This window comes from Coregonus lavaretus, assembly GCF_964263955.1.
Source record: "Coregonus lavaretus genome assembly, chromosome: 15".
NCBI lineage: Eukaryota > Metazoa > Chordata > Actinopteri > Salmoniformes > Salmonidae > Coregonus > Coregonus lavaretus.
In genome coordinates, this window is record NC_140002.1 from 17,729,568 (window position 1) to 17,749,871 (window position 20,304).

The 20,304-nt window shown below is 43.2% G+C and overlaps 1 protein-coding gene across 1 annotated transcript in view; it reads left to right on the forward strand.

The window, feature by feature from the left end:
* LOC311142740 (rho GTPase-activating protein 32-like) overlaps nucleotides 1-20,304 on the forward strand; it is a 247,376-nt gene that overhangs the window by 200,150 nt on the left and 26,922 nt on the right. The window contains exons 8-13 of the mRNA XM_084178401.1: nucleotides 2,734-2,826; nucleotides 4,312-4,434; nucleotides 4,978-5,055; nucleotides 10,233-10,314; nucleotides 12,124-12,174; nucleotides 12,787-12,861. Coding sequence (XP_084034527.1) covers nucleotides 2,734-2,826; nucleotides 4,312-4,434; nucleotides 4,978-5,055; nucleotides 10,233-10,314; nucleotides 12,124-12,174; nucleotides 12,787-12,861 — 502 coding nt within the window. The remainder of the gene's footprint in view (nucleotides 1-2,733; nucleotides 2,827-4,311; nucleotides 4,435-4,977; nucleotides 5,056-10,232; nucleotides 10,315-12,123; nucleotides 12,175-12,786; nucleotides 12,862-20,304) is intronic.

A 20,304-nucleotide genomic window follows, 5' to 3' on the forward strand; every position in this document is an offset into this window, starting at 1 on the left:
TCAACCAGCTTCATGAGGTAGTCACCTGGAATGTACACTGCTCAAAAAAATAAAGGGAACACTAAAATAACACATCCTAGATCTGAATGAATGAAATAATCTTATTAAATACTTTTTTCTTTACATAGTTGAATGTGCTGACAACAAAATCACACAAAAATGATCAATGGAAATCAAATTTATCAACCCATGGAGGTCTGGATTTGGAGTCACCCTCAAAATTAAAGTGGAAAACCACACTACAGGCTGATCCAACTTTGATGTAATGTCCTTAAAACAAGTCAAAATGAGGCTCAGTAGTGTGTGTGGCCTCCACGTGCCTGTATGACCTCCCTACAACGCCTGGGCATGCTCCTGATGAGGTGGCGGATGGTCTCCTGAGGGATCTCCTCCCAGACCTGGACTAAAGCATTCGCCAACTCCTGGACAGTCTGTGGTGCAACGTGGCGTTGGTGGATGGAGCGAGACATGATGTCCCAGATGTGCTCAATTGGATTCAGGTCTGGGGAACGGGCGGGCCAGTCCATAGCATCAATACCTTCCTCTTGCAGGAACTGCTGACACACTCCAGCCACATGAGGTCTAGCATTGTCTTGCATTAGGAAGAACCCAGGGCCAACCGCACCAGCATATGGTCTCACAAGGGGTCTGAGGATCTCATCTCGGTACCTAATGGCAGTCAGGCTACCTCTGGCGAGCACATGGAGGGCTGTGCGGCCCCCCAAAAAAATGCCACCCCACACCATGACTGACCCACCGCTAAACCGGTCATGCTGGAGGATGTTGCAGGCAGCAGAACATTCTCCACGGCGTCTCCAGACTCTGTCACGTCTGTCACATGTGCTCAGTGTGAACCTGCTTTCATCTGTGAAGAGCACAGGGCGCCAGTGGCGAATTTGCCAATCTTGGTGTTCTCTGGCAAATGCCAAACGTCCTGCACGGTGTTGGGCTGTAAGCACAACCCCCACCTGTGGACGTCGGGCCCTCATACCACCCTCATGGAGTCTGTTTCTGACCGTTTGAGCAGACACATGCACATTTGTGGCCTGCTGGAGGTCATTTTGCAGGGCTCTGGCAGTGCTCCTCCTGCTCCTCCTTGCACAAAGGCGGAGGTAGCAGTCCTGCTGCTGGGTTGTTGCCCTCCTACGGCCTCCTCCACGTCTCCTGATGTACTGGCCTGTCTCCTGGTAGCGCCTCCATGCTCTGGATACTACGCTGACAGACACAGCAAACCTTCTTGCCACAGCTCGCATTGATGTGCCATCCTGGATGAGCTGCACTACCTGAGCCACTTGTGTGGGTTGTAGACTCCGTCTCATGCTACCACTAGAGTGAAAGCACCGCCAGCATTCAAAAGTGACCAAAACATCAGCCAGGAAGCATAGGAACTGAGAAGTGGTCTGTGGTCACCACCTGCAAAACCAGTCCTGTATTGGGGGTGTCTTGCTAATTGCCTATAATTTCCACCTGTTGTCTATTCCATTTGCACAACAGCATGTGAAATTTATTGTCAATCAGTGTTGCTTCCTAAGTGGACAGTTTGATTTCATAGAAGTGTGATTGACTTGGAGTTACATTGTGTTGTTTAAGTGTTCCCTTTCTTTTTTTGAGCAGTGTATTTCAATTAACAGGTGTGCCTTGTTAATTTGTGGAATTTCTTTCCTTCTTAATGCGTTTGAGCCAATCAGTTGTGTTGTCCTGTGACCGCCACAGGAAAGGAAGACCCAGAGTTACCTCTGCTGCAGAGGATAAGTTCATTAGAGTTAACTGCACCTCAGATTGCAGCCCAAATAAATGCTTCACAGAGTTCAAGTAACAGCCATCTCAACATCAACTGTTCAGAGGAGACTGCGTAAATCAGGCCTTCATGGTCGAATTGCTGTAAAGAAACCACTACTAAAGGACACCAATAAGAAGAAGAGACTTGCTTGGGCCAAGAAACACGAGCAATGGACATTAGACCGGTGGAAATCTGTCCTTTGGTCTGATGATTCCAAATGTGAGATTTTTGGTTCCAACCGCTGTGTCTTTGTGAGACGCAGAGTAGTGAACGGATGATCTCCGCATGTGTGGTTCCCACCGTGAAGCATAGAAGAGGTGGTGTGATGGTGTGGGGGTGCTTTGCTGGTGACACTGTCTGTGATTTATTTAGAATTCAAGGCACACTTAACCAGCATGGCTACCACAGCATTCTGCAGCGATACACCATCCCATCTGGTTTGCGCTTAGTGGGAATATCATTTGTTTTTCAACAGGACAATGACCCAACACACCTCCAGGCTGTGTAAGGGCTATTTGACCAAGAAGGAGAGTGATTGAGTGCTGCATCAGATGACCTGGCCTCCACAATCACCCGACCTCAACCCAATTGAGATGGTTTGGGATGAGTTGGACTGCAGAGTGAAGGAAAAGCAGCCAACAAGTGCTCAGCATGTGTGGGAACTCCTTCAATACTTTTTTGGGTTACTACATGATTCCATATGTGTTATTTCATAGTTTTGATGTCTTCATTATTATTCTACAATGTAAAAAAAAATATCAAAAATAAAGAAAACCCTTGAATGAGTATGTGTGTCCAAACTTTTGACTGGTAGTGTACATACATACAGTACCTATACAGTAGCTGTAGGTCATTCGACACTCTACTCTGTGGAACTACAGTGACAGATGAGTATTTTGTGGTTTTATATAGGTGTTTTACCCATTGTCTGCTCCTGGTTTCCTCTCTAACAGGCAGTTTCCCAGATGCTGATGGCTTACCTCTCCCGCCTCTCAGCGATCGCTGACAACAAGATCAACTGTGGGCCCGCCCTCACGTGGATGGAGGTGAGCTTCTGTCTGGGTTTACGTCTGTGTGTCTCATGCTGTCTTTCTGTCTTGTCTGTCTGTCTATCAATCTCCCAAACACAGTACACCAGGGCTTTCCAACCATGTTCCTGGAGAGCTACCGTCCTGTAGGTTTTCGCTTCAACCCTAATCTAATAATTAACACCTGATTCTAATAATTAGGTGGTTGATAAGCTGAATCAGATCAGTTAAAACTGGGTTTGGAGTGAAAACCTACAGGAGGGTAGCTCTACAGGAACAGGGTTGGAGAGCCCTGCTCTACACAAATAAACCACACATAACACATACTGTAGTTTCCCATTTTCTCACACGCAAGCACACACACAAGCTTACTGCGCCTCTCTTTCCTTATTCACTCACACATAATTAAGTGATAATGCCCAAGAAGCCGGTGTTTGGAGGATATATCGGTATGGTGTTGTTAGGCCCGAGACTAAGTCTCCAAACACCAGCTTCGAGGGCATTATCACTTTTATACAACGGGTTACCAACATATTAAAATAATGATTTACATATTTTCATTAAAAACATTATATTGGTTCGGTTGCCAGAGATGCAACCCTGTTGTAAAATCTTTTAGTTCTGTATCTATGGACGCTACCCAGTCGTTCGTTCTAAATGTTCTATTGCCATAGTGGCTGGCAACGTTCTTATCCCTTGCTTGCTAGCTAGCCAACTACGGCTAACTTACAGTCACATCAAACATTGCAGCCAGAATAACAACAAAGTAGCTGCATTTGTTTAAGCTGTTTTCTTGTGACATTTATTTGGAAACCTCCATAACAATGAGCTAATGATGCGTGATTTCAGGACACTGTTGTTCAGAGGAGCTAGCCAATGATACAGCTAACACAATCACTTCAAACTGAAGCTGGAAAGACTGCAAACTAGCTGCACTAGTCGTTTGACCTGTTTTCTATTGACATTTTAAAAAAATATTTCCATAAAAATCATGCTGATTCATGATTTTGACTGGCTGAGAAAATCTCCCTGCCTGTCTGTCTCATCCCGACTTCCGACCCATACACGTTCATTACTATGGGACAGCTGGAGATCGAATTTCAATACTGAAACAATGTTGCAGATGTCAGGTGACAGAAAGCAAGGTTTATACAAATCTCCGCTATTGAAAACCAATTGCTAGTCTAAAAGAAATGGGAGATAAAGTCTAGATGCTTTTTCCAGTGGAGATCAAGTTTATAAATTGCCTGGCTGGGCTGATGAGACAGTGGATTGCGCAGTGAGATGGAACAGAGTAAATAGGAATTTCAACGTCATAGCTTTAGCCGGTGGTAACTTGTGGAATAAACACAGGCTGGAATGCAGTTTTAATCAATCAGCGTCCAGGATTAGACCCACCCGTTGTATAATAGAACAGTAACTCACCAACCCAGTGTAATATGTCTGCAGTGACAGACAGTAAATATGACACTAACTTGACTGTGTGTGTGTGTGTTGTTCCAGGTTGATAACAAGGGCAACCACTTACTGGTCCACGAGGAGTCCTCCATCAATGTACCCGCCATCGCCGCCGCCCATGTCATCAAACGCTACATCGCGCAGGCCGCGGACGAGCTCTCCTTCGAGGTGACCGCCAAGGACAGGGAGAGCTGAAACACATTTAAACACAACACGTGCACATACACATGCGTGTACACACACTCACATGGACATATGTGCAGACACAAATGGGAATGTCATTGATAAATGGCTGTGCTTGGATGCGGTGATAAATAATCGTAGGTATTTTGTGAGCACGTTGTTCTTTGCTGAATGGATACCATGACAGGTTATCTGCATCATATTTACTGTTATACATATGCCCCAATATATTGTTGTTCCGAGGGAGTTGTTTCTCCATTACTCTTTTCACACACTACATCTGATTGAACATTCAATTATTCTGTACAAATACACTCTGATGCAGTCAGAGATTCCCAGATGTTTCATCGCAAGGTACCCCTAATAATACCCACCATCTCTATATGTAGGATGTCGTTTCCCCTCAAATGTATTCACAGCATGACTGGTGATTCCCTTCTTTAACAATGACACTGATCCAGCTATCCCTCTCTTCTCCTCTCTTCCCCTTTCTCTCTCCCTCCTCTATCTCTCACTCTCCCCTGACAGGTTGGGGACATTGTGTCGGTTATTGACATGCCCCCCAAAGAGGACACCACATGGTGGAGGGGCAAGCACGGCTTTCAGGTTTGTGGCCCAGAAGCACACACACACACACACAAACAATTACTGTGTCACAGTCTAGAACCTGGGGTGTTATAAGTTGCACACAGATGGCTTGGCATCCACTCATCTACTGTCTACTGATCTACTGTAGACTCCACAAGGCCAGGATTTTTATTGTGCTTTGGTGTCTTATCAGTTTCTCAAATTTCAGTCACATTTGGTTTGGCCGTTTAGCTAATTTTACTATATTTATGCCTATACAAAAGACCAAATCAGCTCATTGTTCATTTGGGTTAAACATTTCTCTATGGACTATCTTGTCAGTTAAAGACAGACATAGTCATTGTATCATACAAAATGGGTACACAGAGTGGTTGTTCTTGACCGGGATGTGATTATATTAGCCTAGCTAAGTTTTCCAGAATTCAATTTAAAGTGATCAATAGTCCTTCTTTGATCCCAATAAAGCCTGATATTGTGTTGTCTGTTGATCTAGTCCAGCTGAACTTCCTGTGCCTTTAGCATTGACCCCTAGCAGTGTTCTGGTCATAGCTGACCCATAGCATTGCCTCCCGCACGCTTGGCTCTCTGCTCGCTGCCCCGGGGGGAAAACACTGATTCAGGCCAGCTGGGAGGGCAGCCATGTTGGACGGGGCTTCACAACATGTTGTTATTGAACGCTGCAGAAGGACAATCAGGAACTTGGGAAGCTGTTAGGCTAAAGACCCTTGGAGGCGGTTGTTGCCTGTTGCTTTGTTGTACTGTAGGTGTGCATATGCTGAGTTTTAAAGAGAGAGAAAATGATCTATTTGTGGTTTAGTTATATCAAGCAGATGAAGGTTCCTTGATTTTGTCAAAGGTATAATCTGTCAATTTTTTAATTATTGTGAATCATGGCACTCATTCCTACCAAGAATAATGGTCTGGTGCATACCATGACGTTTGGTCTTCAACAATGATGTCATTACTAGGTTACAATGTTGGTCCTTGAAACCAATCTGGATTTTGGAGGAAACGCCACTGTATGTTACCACTAGATGTTGGAGCATTGATTGGATGGTACTGTATATCTGCTAGCACAAAGCAGATGTCCATGACCTCCCTCCTATCTCCACCGGAGGGCAGTCAGTCACCCTAGAGTCAGTCTGAGTCAGTCTGTGGCTTGAGGTCAGGTAGGCAGCTGACATCTGTCTATATGGCACAACACAACACACCAGCCTGCCTGCAGAGCCTCAATGAGAGAGAGAGAGGGGGAGAGATATATAGAGGGAGGGAAGGAGCGAGAAAGCTGGAGGGGCCAAAGAGAAAGAGGGAGAGAGAAAATCCAACCATGGAAAGGGTGAGCTTCTTTCGTTGAATGCTCAGCATGCGTCACATCTTTCTGTAGCATAGAACTGTTTGTAAGTCGCGAGACAGCTGGACCTTTGATCCCTATGATAGTCACATTCAACCCTCTTATCTGTCACATTTACTACAAGATGGAGGCCGTTTATTTTGCTAAGCGTGCAGGTTACATACTCCTAAGCAAATAGAGACTCTTTAACAGTGTTTATTAGTGTAGTCTCGTCTCTGATTTGTTCATTAAAGCACGCTAAAATATTTACATCATGTCTTCCTCCAAACTCATTAAGTGAAGCCTAGAATTTACATTAATCTATTATACAGCCTAAGAGATTTCTTAACACTCACAAAGACTTGAGGAAGACCGTTTAGCCTGGAGCAGGGATGGGCGTTATAAATCATTTTACAATTCTAAGAATATCATGAATTATTTTCGGATATTCTAAAATCATGTTATTTTTTTTTTACGTGTTTTTAATCCGAGCATACCGGGAGAGACGGTGCAGCTCTGCTGCTGCGGGGGAGGGGACGGTATGTGTGAGATGGGAGCGGACGGGAGAGAGTAGCTAGCTCGTCAGACTTGTTACACTAGCTAACTTGTAGCAGCCACAATGTTAGTTATCATCCCATCAGACCGTGCCTTTTTTGACTGCATCAAATTGGAGTAGACTAGAAAATCTAGCTACAGTTGAAGTCGGAAGTTTACATACACTTTGGTTGGAGTCAATAAAACTCGTTTTTCAACCACTCCACAAATTTCTTGTTAACAAACTATAGTTTTGGCAAGTCGGTTAGGACATCTACTTTGTGCATGACACAAGTAATTTTTCCAACAATTGTTTACAGAGATTATTTCACTTATAATTCACTGTATCACAATTCCAGTGGGTCAGAAGTTTACATACACTAACTTGACTGTGCCTTGAAAATTCCAGATAATTATGTCATGGCTTTAGAAGCTTCTGACATCATTTGAGTCAATTGGAGGTGTACCTCTGGATGTATTTCAAGGCCTACCTTCAAACTCAGTGCCTCTTTGCTTGACATCATGGGAAAATCAAAAGGAATCAGCCAAGACCTCAGATTTTTTTTTTTGTAGACTTCCACAAGTCTGGTTCATCCTTGGGAGCAATTTCCAAACGCCTGACGGTACCACGTTCATCTGTACAAACAATAGTACGGAAGTATAAACACCATGGGACCACGCAGCCATCATAACGCTCAGGAAGGAAACGCATTCTGTCTCCTAGAGATGAATGTACTTTGGTGTGAAAAGTGCAAATCAATCCCAGAACAACAGCAAAGGACCTTGTGAAGATGCTGGAGGAAACAGGTACAAAAGTATCTATATCCACAGTAAAACGAGTCCTATATCGACATAACCTGAAAGGCCACTCAGCAAGGAAGAAGCCACTGCTCCAAAACCGCCATAAAATAGCCCGACAACGGTTTGCAACTGCATATGGGGACAAAGATTGTACTTTTTGGAGAAATGTCCTCTGGTCTGATGAAACAAAAATAGAACTGTTTGGCCATAATGACCATCGTTATGTTTGGAGGAAAAAGGGGGATGCTTGCAAGCCGAAGAACACCATCCCAGCCGTGAAGCACAGGGGTGGCAGCATCATGCTGTGGGGGTGCTTTGCTGCAGGAGGGACTGGTGCACTTCACAAAATAGATGGCATCATGAGGAAGGAAAAATATGTGGATATATTGAAGCAAAATCTCAAGACATCAGTCAGGAAGTTAAAGCTTGGTCGCAAATGGGTCTTCCAAATGGACAATGACCCCAAGCATAATTCCAAAGTTGTGGCAAAATGGCTTAAGGACAACAAAGTCAAGGTATTGGAGTGGCCATCACAAAGCCCTGACCTCAATCCTATAGAAGATTTGTGGGCAGAACTGAAAAGCATGTGCGAGCAAGGAGGCCTACAAACCTGACTCAGTTACACCAGCTCTGTCAGGTGGAATGGGCCAAAACTCACCCAACTTATTGTGGGAAGCTTGTGGAAGGCTACCCGAACCATTTGACCCAAGTTAAACAATTTAAAGGCAATACTACCGAATACTAATTGAGTGTATGTAAACTTCTGACCCACTGGGAATGTGATGAAAGAAATAAAAGCTGAAATAAATCATTCTCTCTACTATTATTCTGACATTTCACATTCTTAAAATAAAGTGGTGATCCTAACTGACCTAAGACAGGGAATTTTTACTAGGATTAAATGTCAGGAATTGTGAAAAACTAAGTTTAAATGTATTTGGCTAAGGTGTATGTAATCTTCCGACTTCAACTGTAGCTACCCTGGCTAATTGAGTCTACATTTTGCTGCGCTTTTGGTTTCTTGTTGTAGCCTACTCCTTCTCATTTTGTTAATGTTTAATTTCTTAATTTTAATTCCATCTTGCATTGTATTAGTGATCCGTCATTTCACTTGCTAAACATGGAGTCTCTGACTGTAGTGCCGCTTTCCTTGGCAGACAAAAACAACAAGCTACATGTGTGTGAAGGCTATTTCATGGGGCGCACATCATATAAACTACATTCAAAAGTTTGTTGTTTTATTACATTAAGAATTTCAATTATCATGGTAACAATGTCACGTGGATATTTACATTTAATTTAGAACAAAAACTGTATTTGCTAAAATAGACATATCTTTATTTTTATTTTTATGAATACTCACACAAGTGATCGAATACTCTGTTTGGATATTCAAATAACCCTGCCCATCCCTAGCCTGGAGGCATCTATGTATATTTGTATTGGGAGGATCAGTTGGGTTAGATCAGAAATTATTTGTTTTACTCATGTTCATCATCTCAAAAATAAAATAAAGAAATATTTATTTTATTGTCACACACAGGATGGGTGCAGAGAAATGTGTTGTTTTACAGGGTCAGCCATAGTAGTAGGACGCCCCTTGAGCAAATTAGGGTTAAGTGCCTTGCTCAAGGGCACATACAGATTTTGGCCCAACGCCCTAACCGCTAGGCTACCTGCCGCACTAACATCTGTGTCCGATAAGGATATTTTGCTTTCCGGTTGACTGTAGAGATTTGAAACTATCACAGTCTGCTCTTGACCGCTGTCCAGTGTCCAATTATAGACTAGAAGGAAATGTTATTCTGATATAAAACATTTGGGATACACACAGCATGTGCACACAGTCACATACACACACATTGCCCCACACACACTCACCCTCCGGCCTTTACCTCCGCTTCAGCTGGCACAGAAAATTCCTAAAAGCCATAGCTTGGGTAGCTATTCAGGCACATAATCTTGACTGAACACTGCAACGAGCACAGCACATTTCCAAGTGGCATCCCCGAGTCAAAGTACACGCCACGCTGGTCGCACACCAACCTTTTAGTATGTGTTTATACCAACTGCCTATGGACTCCCTAATCCAGAGGGAGGTCTACAACAAAAGGCCAAATACACAGTAAAGACATATTGATATAAGTGGCTGAAGCCTGTTTATCAGTCTTTAATGGTACTGCTCTCTCTCGCGCTCTCAAAATCAAATGACATTTTATTAATTGTTCAGCAGTCTTATGGCTTGGGGGTAGAAGCAAGGAGCTTTTTGGCCCTAGACTTGGCGCTCCGGTACCGCTTACCGTGCGGTAGCAGAGAGAACAGTCTATGACTTGTGTGACTGGAGTCTTTGGCAATTTTTTGGGCCTTCCTCTAATACCGCCTAGTATATAGGTCCTGGATGGTAGGAAGCTTGGCCTCACTCTCTCTCTCTCACTCAGTCACTCACTCACACACACACAAACTCATCCTCTCTGCTCACTCTTGTACTCGCTCTCTCTCAGTGAAAATGTTTTTTGTCCTCTCTCCCCAGGTTGGCTTCTTTCCCAGTGAGTGTGTGGAGCTGATAAACGACAAGGTGCCGCAGTCCGTCACCAACTCTGTGCCAAAACCAGGTACTGTACTTCCTCTCTAATAACAGTGAGGCGTCCGTGAGTCTCCTAGCGTTCGCTCCCACTGGGTGCTCTGTTGGTTTTGGTGGTGTGTGGATAAAGTATATAATACGTCTTATCAGAAATGTCCGGTTGTTGTTGTGACTTTGACTTCATTAACTATGAATGACTAACTAGATATATCTGATATTTCTGACAGCAGGAAGTAGTTGGTTATAGAAAATGTGTATCAACGTTAGAGTATGATAATGTCTGGTGAGATTGGGGGGGGATTCCCAACAATGATCTCATCTGTAAGTGTGTGGTGTGATGATGTGTGGTGTGTCATGATGTGTCATGGTGACTGAGCTGCAGCAGGTGCTAGTGCCACTCAGTGGAGGAGTAAGGGTGATGCGCTATACAAGTGTCTGTCTGTCTCAGGAGGCTAGGCCAGCTGAGGCTAAAGCATAGAGCAATGTGGGGGAATACCTATCATGTCATTGCAAAAACAGAGCAGCAGAGACCACCGAATGAGTGAAGTCACAACCAACCCAAATATTTCTCATGTTAACAGGCCTTTTTAAACTTATTTCAGGGCTGGCTCCATAATACAATAGGGTGAATCCAAAAGGAAGGTTTAGTGACTGTATAGGCCTAGGGATTGATTGAAGAGACTTGTATATTCAATACAACACTAGACTGCAAAAGAAAAACAAGACCTAGATCATAATATTGATCTATTTGCTCTAATGTGATGATACCATATTGGTACAACGTGTCCAATGAGAATTCCACTACTCAACATTTCACAACATGAATAATGAAATCCATAGTTATCGTGCTCTTGAATAACCACCTAAACTCGCGTCTCATGTCTCTGTTTGCACAATGTCAATGTTAATCCAATGCAAACACGTATTGCTGATCTATAGGTAGCCACAGCAAACAGATAAGCCACCTAGCGCACTCATTTGAGTGTCCAAAAACAAACACGGCCATTCAACACGCATTGTGAAAAGTGCAGCTTATGTCATGTTTTGGAATGACCAGGCTGCCAAGCCCTTTCCATGGCATCCTATCCTATTCATATCCTATATCCTGAAATAGTATCCCATTCCCTATAATGCACTACTTTTGGCCAGAGCTCATGAGCTCTGGCCCAAAGTAGAGCACTATATAGGGAATAAGGTACCATTTCGGACTCAGCCCCGTGTACTCTCTCGATCAGCCGCAGACATGTTAAGCCTATCTAAATCAGTCTTGAAAAATTCCCTTCTGATTTAAGGGGTGAATCACCCAATGACTCAGTGTCAGAACCATCCCTTTGACATTGAGGTGGGAGGCCTGGTAGGAGCAGAACCATGCAAGACCTGCTGGGAACTATATCAAGACAAAGGGAACAGGGAAGTGGTGACGGCAGAAAAACAACACACCCCACAGGATCTGCAATGAGGAATAGCATCATCATCATAACTATGCCATCTCAGATGTTGTTAGGGGTTATGGCCCAATGTTATCTGGTGCTCAAAAGTTAAAGCCAATGTTTCCAAGCATATTAGATGGTGTGTTATGAAAATAAAATAATGCATCATGCTGTGTCTGACATACTTTCCAGAATGAACACAAAGAAAGTAAACTCTGTGGAAATGACTCCTATTTGCTTGCCTACCCCCTTTGATATTAGAACTCCTCTCATTGGGTTGCCATATTGGTCACACACCTGAAATGTGCATGTTTTTTTTTGCACGGCTTCACGCTGCACCATGCATGTTTAAGCTTGTTGATGTTTATTTCACTGTCATCCCCTTTGCCCCCCACCCAACCTCACCTCAGCATCCCCCTGCTCTGGTCTGCGGCCTGCCTCCTGGAGTCTCTTCCCACCCTGTGCGTGCTGGTATACACCCCCCTCTCCCTATCCCCCTCACACACACAGGCCCCGTTCAAGTGCATCCTTCTTTCCTTCCTTGAAGTAGTCAATGATTAGAAATGACTGGACAGGTGAAAGCCATGTGATGGAGCCCTTGGGTTCACCTGTCCAATCATGCCTAATCACTGATTAGAGGAAGGAAGGATGCACTTAAGGGCCACACACTTTTCTTACCTACACTGTGTTTCCTGCTTCCACACCTGGTTGTCAAATTCAATATAGTCATTACAACACTTAATGCTACTTTTTACTGCCTGACACCAATTTTTACAATAAATGATTTTATTTGCTGACAGTTTTGGTATTCACTTCCCAATTATGTACTATGAAAGGTTTATTAATTTCCTGTATATTAATTGAACTTTAAACCAATGCCCACATAATGCTTAATGTCCTTTTGTGCCTCCTCCACCAAGTGTCAGATGCCAAGCTATCTGACTGAGTGACAGTCTCGAAACAGAAAGAAGCTGTTGTTCCTGCCATGTTCCTCCTCTAACATAACCGTTCTCTCCCTCTCCGTTCCTACCTGCCTCTCCTGCCCATCCATCCATTCGTGTGCCGGCATACAGATTTGGAGATGGAGAGTGTAAAGCAGGACAGTGCGTGGGTGGCTGACCCGTTAAACCACTACAGCCTGAGCTCAGGTAGACAAGTGTGTCCATCCCTACGTGTGCTCTAACCACCCCAGAGCTAACCCCCTACTAACGCACACGACAAGCCGCTGAGGCAGTCTGTCTGTCTCTGTCTGTTCACCAAGTCTACAATACCACTACACTAGGACCAGAGTCCGCAGTTAATTCTTAGTTCATTCTTAGTTCTTGGTGCGCTCTATGATGTAACACAAGTGCTTTAGTCAAGTAATGTATGCACTCACTAACTGTAAGTCGCTCTGGATAAGAGCGTCTGCTAAAATGACAAAAAATTTTAAATAATACTTTAGGAGCCTTCTCTTTGATGCGTGTGAACTCACTTGAACAGCTAAATCCACTTACTCTCTAACCTGAGCACTGTTGTCAGAGTGTAATGTACCCACCTTTATCAGATTCACTTGCACTAGACTTAATTAGTTGATTACTATACTTTTTCCAATGAATGTGTTGCTGTGTTATTTACCTTTTATTATTTAGGTTTATCAGGGTTCCTTTTGAGGAGTTGATCCTGCTGCTTTTTTTCTTCAGACCTCTTCAATGTGTCCCTATCTGGTTCCCAGCCAGCTGTAGTTGTCTACTCTGTTTGGTTTAACTTGAAAGACTTTTGGCTGGCTGGGGTCTAGACTGGCTTGATTTATTCAAGTCCCCCCTTTAAGGCGGGGGCTATAAAATTATCCTTTGGAGCATTCAGCTTTGTCCTGCAACAGTAAGGAGCCCAGTCTTCTCCATGGTGACTGAAATGGCTACATTCCTAACAGGGGAGCCCTGGCATGTTCAAACATACACTCACCGGCTCCCCTGCATGGAAAATGGTTCCCGTCCTTTTAGCTGGCGAACTGGGTTGAGATTTCAGAGAGTGAGCAGATTGAAGGAGATCCTTTGCAGTTGGCTATACCACAGTATTGAGTTGCTCTTGAAATAGTCGATCTAAGTATTGGTATTGGATATATGTTGTGAAATTGTTCGATATTACTGCATTGTCGGAGCTAGAAACACAAGCATTTCGCTACACCCGCAATAACATCTGCAAAACACGTGTATGTGACCAATTAGATTAAATTTGATATGAAGTTACTGTGGAAAGCCGAGAGGGTTCTCTGAAAAAAAGTTAGCTTTTTTAACTCAAGTTTAAAAGGACATCTGCAAACTGTCTCACTTGGATGAAGGGTCAGTGTAACTAAACCTAGAGTCCTTTTGTGTTACTTTCTCTAAGTTTGAGAGACGCACAAGTCATCCACACACTTAAACACTGAAGTCCGAGCAACAGTGTGGTCAGCTCTGCTCTTTCCCCAGCCTGGCTGCCCTAGAATGGCAGGTGTTTGTCCAGATGTTCTGACCCCGCTACTCTTTCCATCCCCTACTTCCTCCCTGGGTTGGAGCTGGCTTCCTGTCTGGGGACCAGTCTAGTGACTTGGGCAGCTGTGAGGAGCGCAAGCAAGCCAAGACAGCTGGATCTGTCTATGAGAGAAACAAAGTGAGAGAATGTGTGAAGGAGACAGAGTAATATTTGTCCTGCTTTTCCCCATGGGGCTTTGGTCAATTTCCTGACACACATGCCCAGGGCCGTGAAAGTATGAGGCACAGAGACCTTGTGTAGTTTGGGCCTGTGAGGAATGATGGGGGAGATCAGAAACTTAAGCCCTCATTCTCTTCGATGCGAGACGAGGGTGCTCTCACACCTACTATGACCTTGTGCATTGTACGCCAATGTGAATACAAGGGGATTTTCTATTTTTTTCTCCATTTAGGCTACTTTGAGGGGTGGTTGTTTAAGAGTGTAACAAAATGTTAAGGTGTTTCCCATGTCAGTTTATTTGAGAACATCAAACCACAATACACAGTTAATTATGTGTCTGTGTGGAAATACTGAGAAAAGATGGCATGAATCTAAAAGGGAAGCTTTGTCTTCACCCTGCATGCTTTAAATGCACATACAGTTTGATGACTTTGCATCGCAACATACTCAAAACACCACAAAACAGTGTGGTATGTTCTCCCACTATATCGCTTCCGTAGACTTGGTGCCCTATAATATTGACAGATTTGTTGGTGCGGGGATAGGAGTCCATGTTTTTCAGAGGTGGAATGTGGCCTTGAATCTGCCACTTCATAGTAAATAGAGGATGTCCTTGTTGTTTGGCTTCAAGACATAGTGCTATATAGTTATATTTCTATCGTTTTTTTTTTTTTATTACCATTTTCATTATTTTATTTCACTTAGTCCTGCATGTTGGAGCTCGGAGCCTAAGATTTTCACTGTACCCTGCAGTCACACCTGCAACCCTGTACATGTGACTATTAAAACACTCTGAATCTGAACTCTATCTGTGCTAAGTGAAATGGGTTTGTTGTGGTGACTGCCTCTATGAAACTGAATTGTGGTCATATGCTACATCGATTTGTACAGCGTTTCCATGCGAGACGTTGTGACCGGCCAGTCCACTCAAGTATGGGTAGCTGCAGCACAATATGGCGACCGGAGTATGGGCGAGTGCCTGTGTCGAAAGGAGTGGGTGTATGGAAAGCGACTCACCTAATTGGGCAGGTTTGTTGCCACTCACAAGTCGATAAGCCGGCGACCAGTGCACCGGTGTTGTATCGACATACCTGCCAACCTGAGGTGTTTCCTACTGGGCAGCTGTATCAGGTTGTGTCGCCTGCAGTAGGTACCGTGGCAACTTTTTCCCTTCCCATGATTTCATAGCAGCCTATACAATAAATAACTAATATTGATTACCATCTAGATGTCACTTTGATACATGGATACAGTCTACTACTCAATGGGGAGGGCATGAACGGCAACAACACTGGCACTACTGTCTAGCAGGTCTGGCAACGGCGTGGGAAGTAGCTACCTAGTAGCCAATATCAGGGTGACAGTCACAGTAAGCACATCATCAGTACATTTAATAAAAAATAAACAATTGTCAGTTTTATAACTGAACATGTAGACTTATTTGTGTAAAACTAACAGTGAAATCCTACTGACTCATCCTTTGGCTTCAAAACAGAAGTCCAAACTGGTAAGGTAGCTCAATGCAGTGTTGCCAACTCCTCAGTAAGGAAAGTAGCTATTGGCTGTCCTAAAAGTCGCTAAATGATGTCATCACCCAATTTGCATAATTGGCCATGTGCATGTAATTGTGATGGACACTGTACAAAAAGTGAGTAAAAAGCTGCGAGGACTGGGCCGCCTGTGAGTGCTTTGGGACAGGGGTGGGGCTCCCACCACATCAGAGTCTCCAATAACACCAGAAAAAGTCGCTAGATTTGTCTAGTCGCTTTTTTGAAAATGTGTCGCTAGAAGGGTCTGAATACTCGCTAAATATAGCGACAAAGTCGATAAGTTGGCAACACTGTATAACGGTAAACAACGCTCAATCAAAACCGTCTACCCTATAGCAGAGCGCTTTCGACACACCCACTATTTTCCACACGCCCAATACTTTCCTTTCGACACACCCACTCCTTTCCACACGCCCACTACTTTCCTTTCTACACGCAGAGTTGCACATACTCAGGTCGCAGCAACCGTCTTCTCAGTTCCCAGTTGGGTTGTAAACTGACACCGGATGGGGCAAGCCATTAACTGAAAGGAAAAAAGGAAAGAATGCTGTGAAGACTCGCTGAGGAGTGAGAGAAGCACACTTATCCGAATCCTATTTTTACTGCTATTCAATGTCCATGGGTAGCCCTACATTTTGGAATTGTCAAGTGAAGTTTTTTCGGCGGTGTCTTTTGAAATAATTAGTCGTGTTAACCAAATTATGAGGAGTTGCAGTTACAGTACGAGCATCTGTAAGGAAATGCCTACAGTTTACCTTGGATTCCCTATTTAAAGTCCCGTCATAAAGTGAGAATCCCACTAAAACGCAGGTAAGAATGTATTACGGTATGGAATTTAATTTGTAGCCTAGTATACTGTGTACTTAAGTTGTATCTGGGGGTTTGGATCAGTCTTTGCCCCTAAATTCCGTTTATTTGGCACTTTGTCACCGCTTTCTCACCTAAAATCTGAAATTATGTTGTCAAACAATGAGAGCTCGAGCCGTTTTGTTGATCTTCTCTGGAATCCTTTTAGATGTTTTCATTCTTTCCGATCACCAAAGATAGATTCACGTGAAGTGGGCAGTCATGTCATTTAGTCTAGTAGCACAGTTGTTGAAACCCAAATCAGCCCTAATATTCCCTTTACAATTACCTTAAAATGTTTATTTTGGTCCTCTGTAGCTCAATTGGTAGAGCATGGCGCTTGTAACGCCAGGGTAGTGGGTTCGATCCCCGGGACCACCCATACGTTTAAAAAAATGTATGCGCACATGACTGTAAGTCGCTTTGGATAAAAGCGTCTGCTAAATGGCATATTATATTATATTTGCCTCCCACTGAGTTTAATGAGGTACCAGCCATTGCCCAACCATGTCTCGGGTTGAGACTGCTTTACCTGTTCATACTTTCAATGACTATGCCATTTGTGAGGGTCGGTTAATATTCAACAGCAGTTATGTGTCCTATAGGCAGACATATTTATGTTTAGACTCCTTCCAAATGTCCTTATACTCACATAAACAGTGTTGCATTTTCTTTACCCCTTTGATATATCATGTGAGTCGTGGCAATGACATCATATAATGGCATGCATTAAATTGATTCATAGCTTTGAGATACCACATTGATCCTTTAGAGGTCTATTTGGCTTTTTAGTTTGCATGTCATCAACCTTATCTTGACAAAAGCTGAGATGGATGTCTTATAAAGCAGTTTCATGTGGACTTGCTGAAAATAAGATGTCAGAATTAACTCACTCTGGTCACCCAAGACAAATATTGCTCTATTTATTAGTTGTCATAAGACTAAAGGACCATTTGCATAGTTGTCCTGTGAGACCACACACTTGTGGCTGATGTAGTCCCCCTCTCAGCCAGAACTCTCTCTTACTCCAGTGAGTTATTCAGCTGGGAACAATCAGCCATTCTGGCCTGGCTGTGACACATGCTCCAGCGCTCTCATATGCAAACAGAGGTCACTGTCTCCCAGGACCATATTTAATGGGCAGATGCAATTCTACTCTTTGCTTTGGAGACAGAATTGCTCCCACTGACACCACAGACAATTAAAGCTTTTTTTGGGCCACAGCTTGCATATAATTGGATAGGTCTGTATTATACTGTTACTGTAGTTATTTCTCAATGGTGTCAATTCTCAATATTCTATAGCAGTTTTCCCCATGGATACCATAGGACCTTTCTAGGTGAAGAATGTAAACATTGGATCATGGCAGCACAATGTCCCTCTATAAAAGTGCTTGAGACAAAAGAGAGGCGGTTGTAAACGGGGATGGGAGGTACTTGAGCAGTTAAGTGGAGCGGTCAAGCCTGCTGAACATGAGCAGGTTGCAATAAGGCTCTGCTAAATAGAGCATGAAGATGACATAGTAGTTGGATTCCTTGACATTCCTCTCCAGTAGTATTGTTGGACTGATGTTGCAAGTAGATAAGATATCAATCGACAGACTTGTGCCCTATAATATAACTCCATTGTACTGTAAATGGAAATGCATGTTTTAGTGTCATGGCATTACCATAACTTTTGTCATTATCTCAGCAACAATCTCAATACAGTACAGCAAAAGATAGATGCATAAAGTTATCAACTCATTTCAGAGAAGTTTCAACCAATGCCCCTCACAAACACTAACTTTTACCTTATGGTTTGCACCTATGGTTGGCCTGCACGCATCCTTTGAAACGACCCAGCCTAATGGGATGGAATATGACAGTTGATGCATAGGCCAGCGTCCGAGAGGGAGCTTGATGTTTGCTATTATACTGGTAACGGTTACTTTACCATGCATCCGGTCCCTGAGTGCACTGGGGCCTCCCTCGCCTGTCACACGTGCGCTCCAGCAATCATAACAGTTTTGATAGCTCGCAGTCCAAGCTTTGGCCCGGTCTCTGTCCTTCTACCCCTCTCTGTCATTCTTTCTCCCTCTCCACGTTAGTTCAGCAGCTGTCATGGCATGGAGAGAGTGGAATTTATCCTGCCCCAGAAAGAAAAAAGAAATTATTGAGATGCTTATATTTCCTACTGATATCCTGATCCAAATGTTTCCCAGGATAATCTTGGGAATGGGCCATAAATGAGTAGGGGAAACAAAAATGTTAGCAGGAAAGCTGCTTTATTACAAATAACTTTATTGAATGATGTTGACTGAGAGGATAGCTATGCAAAAGTGCCATGTGGAATGTTTTATTGTTAGTTTCCTCTACAGTGGCACTGTGAAAGTTGTAAAGATAAAGAACAGACAGTAGCTGCTTTGTGTTGACTGACAGGAGTCTGTGCATGTGCACCCGAGCACCCGTGTTTTTGCTTGCCTCTTCAGCCTGCATTATGTTGGCATAATTTCATACTGCTCCTTACAGCGCCTTAAAAGTCCTAATTAATGACGTTTGCCTTTCAAAATGTCGTAAAAGTATTTTCTAACTGTATGAGCATTGTGAAATATAATTAAGGTCAGCCACAACAGGTTTATCAAAACAATTCTCCCCATAACTGTTAAAATGCCACATTAATTTTTCCCCTCTGGAGTCCAAGAGTTCCACATGCAAATCTCAGGGCGAGGCTGCTGGCTCTTATTTGACTTGCTGTGGACCGCGGAGACTTCCACCATGTCCAAGCATCATGGGAGACATCCAACCACCCGAGGAGCAGCTCTCTGCCCCGCTGACTATGACTCAGCCATTTTATAGGTTTACAGATTCATACCATGATATAAGAAGCTTTCAGCAACCGCTGGAAAGTTTTACATCACCACGATCCACTAACCCGGCTGCTGGTCTTCAGCTTGCTCACTACAATGCCTTCAGAAAGTATTCACACCCCTTTACTTTTTCCAAATTTTGTTGTGTTACAAAGTGGGATTCAAATTGGTTAATTGTCATTTTTTGTCAACGATCTATACAAAATACTATAATGTTAAAGTGGAAGAAACATTTGTAAAAAAAAACATATGAAAAATAAAACACTAAATATATCTTGATTAGATAAGTATTCAACCCCCTGAGTCAATAATGTTACAATCACCTTTGGGTGATTTTCTGGGTAAGTCTCTAAGACAGGGGTGTCAAACTCATTTTAGCTCAGGGGCCACATGGAGGAAAATCTATTCCCAAGTGGGCCGGACCGGTAAAATCATGGTATATATAACTTAAAAACAACAACTTCAGATTGTTTTCTTTGTTTTAATACTATCAACATAAAACATAAAGCTGGAGCCTGAGGACAGTGTGTCCAAAATAGTACAAGCACAACATCACTATTAATCATAAAACACCTGAAGTTTATTTGAAAATTCTAAAGAAAAAGAACACACAAACACACAATGCCTCAGTGATTCACATAACTGTTTCACACATCACAGAACTATATCAGGGTGTC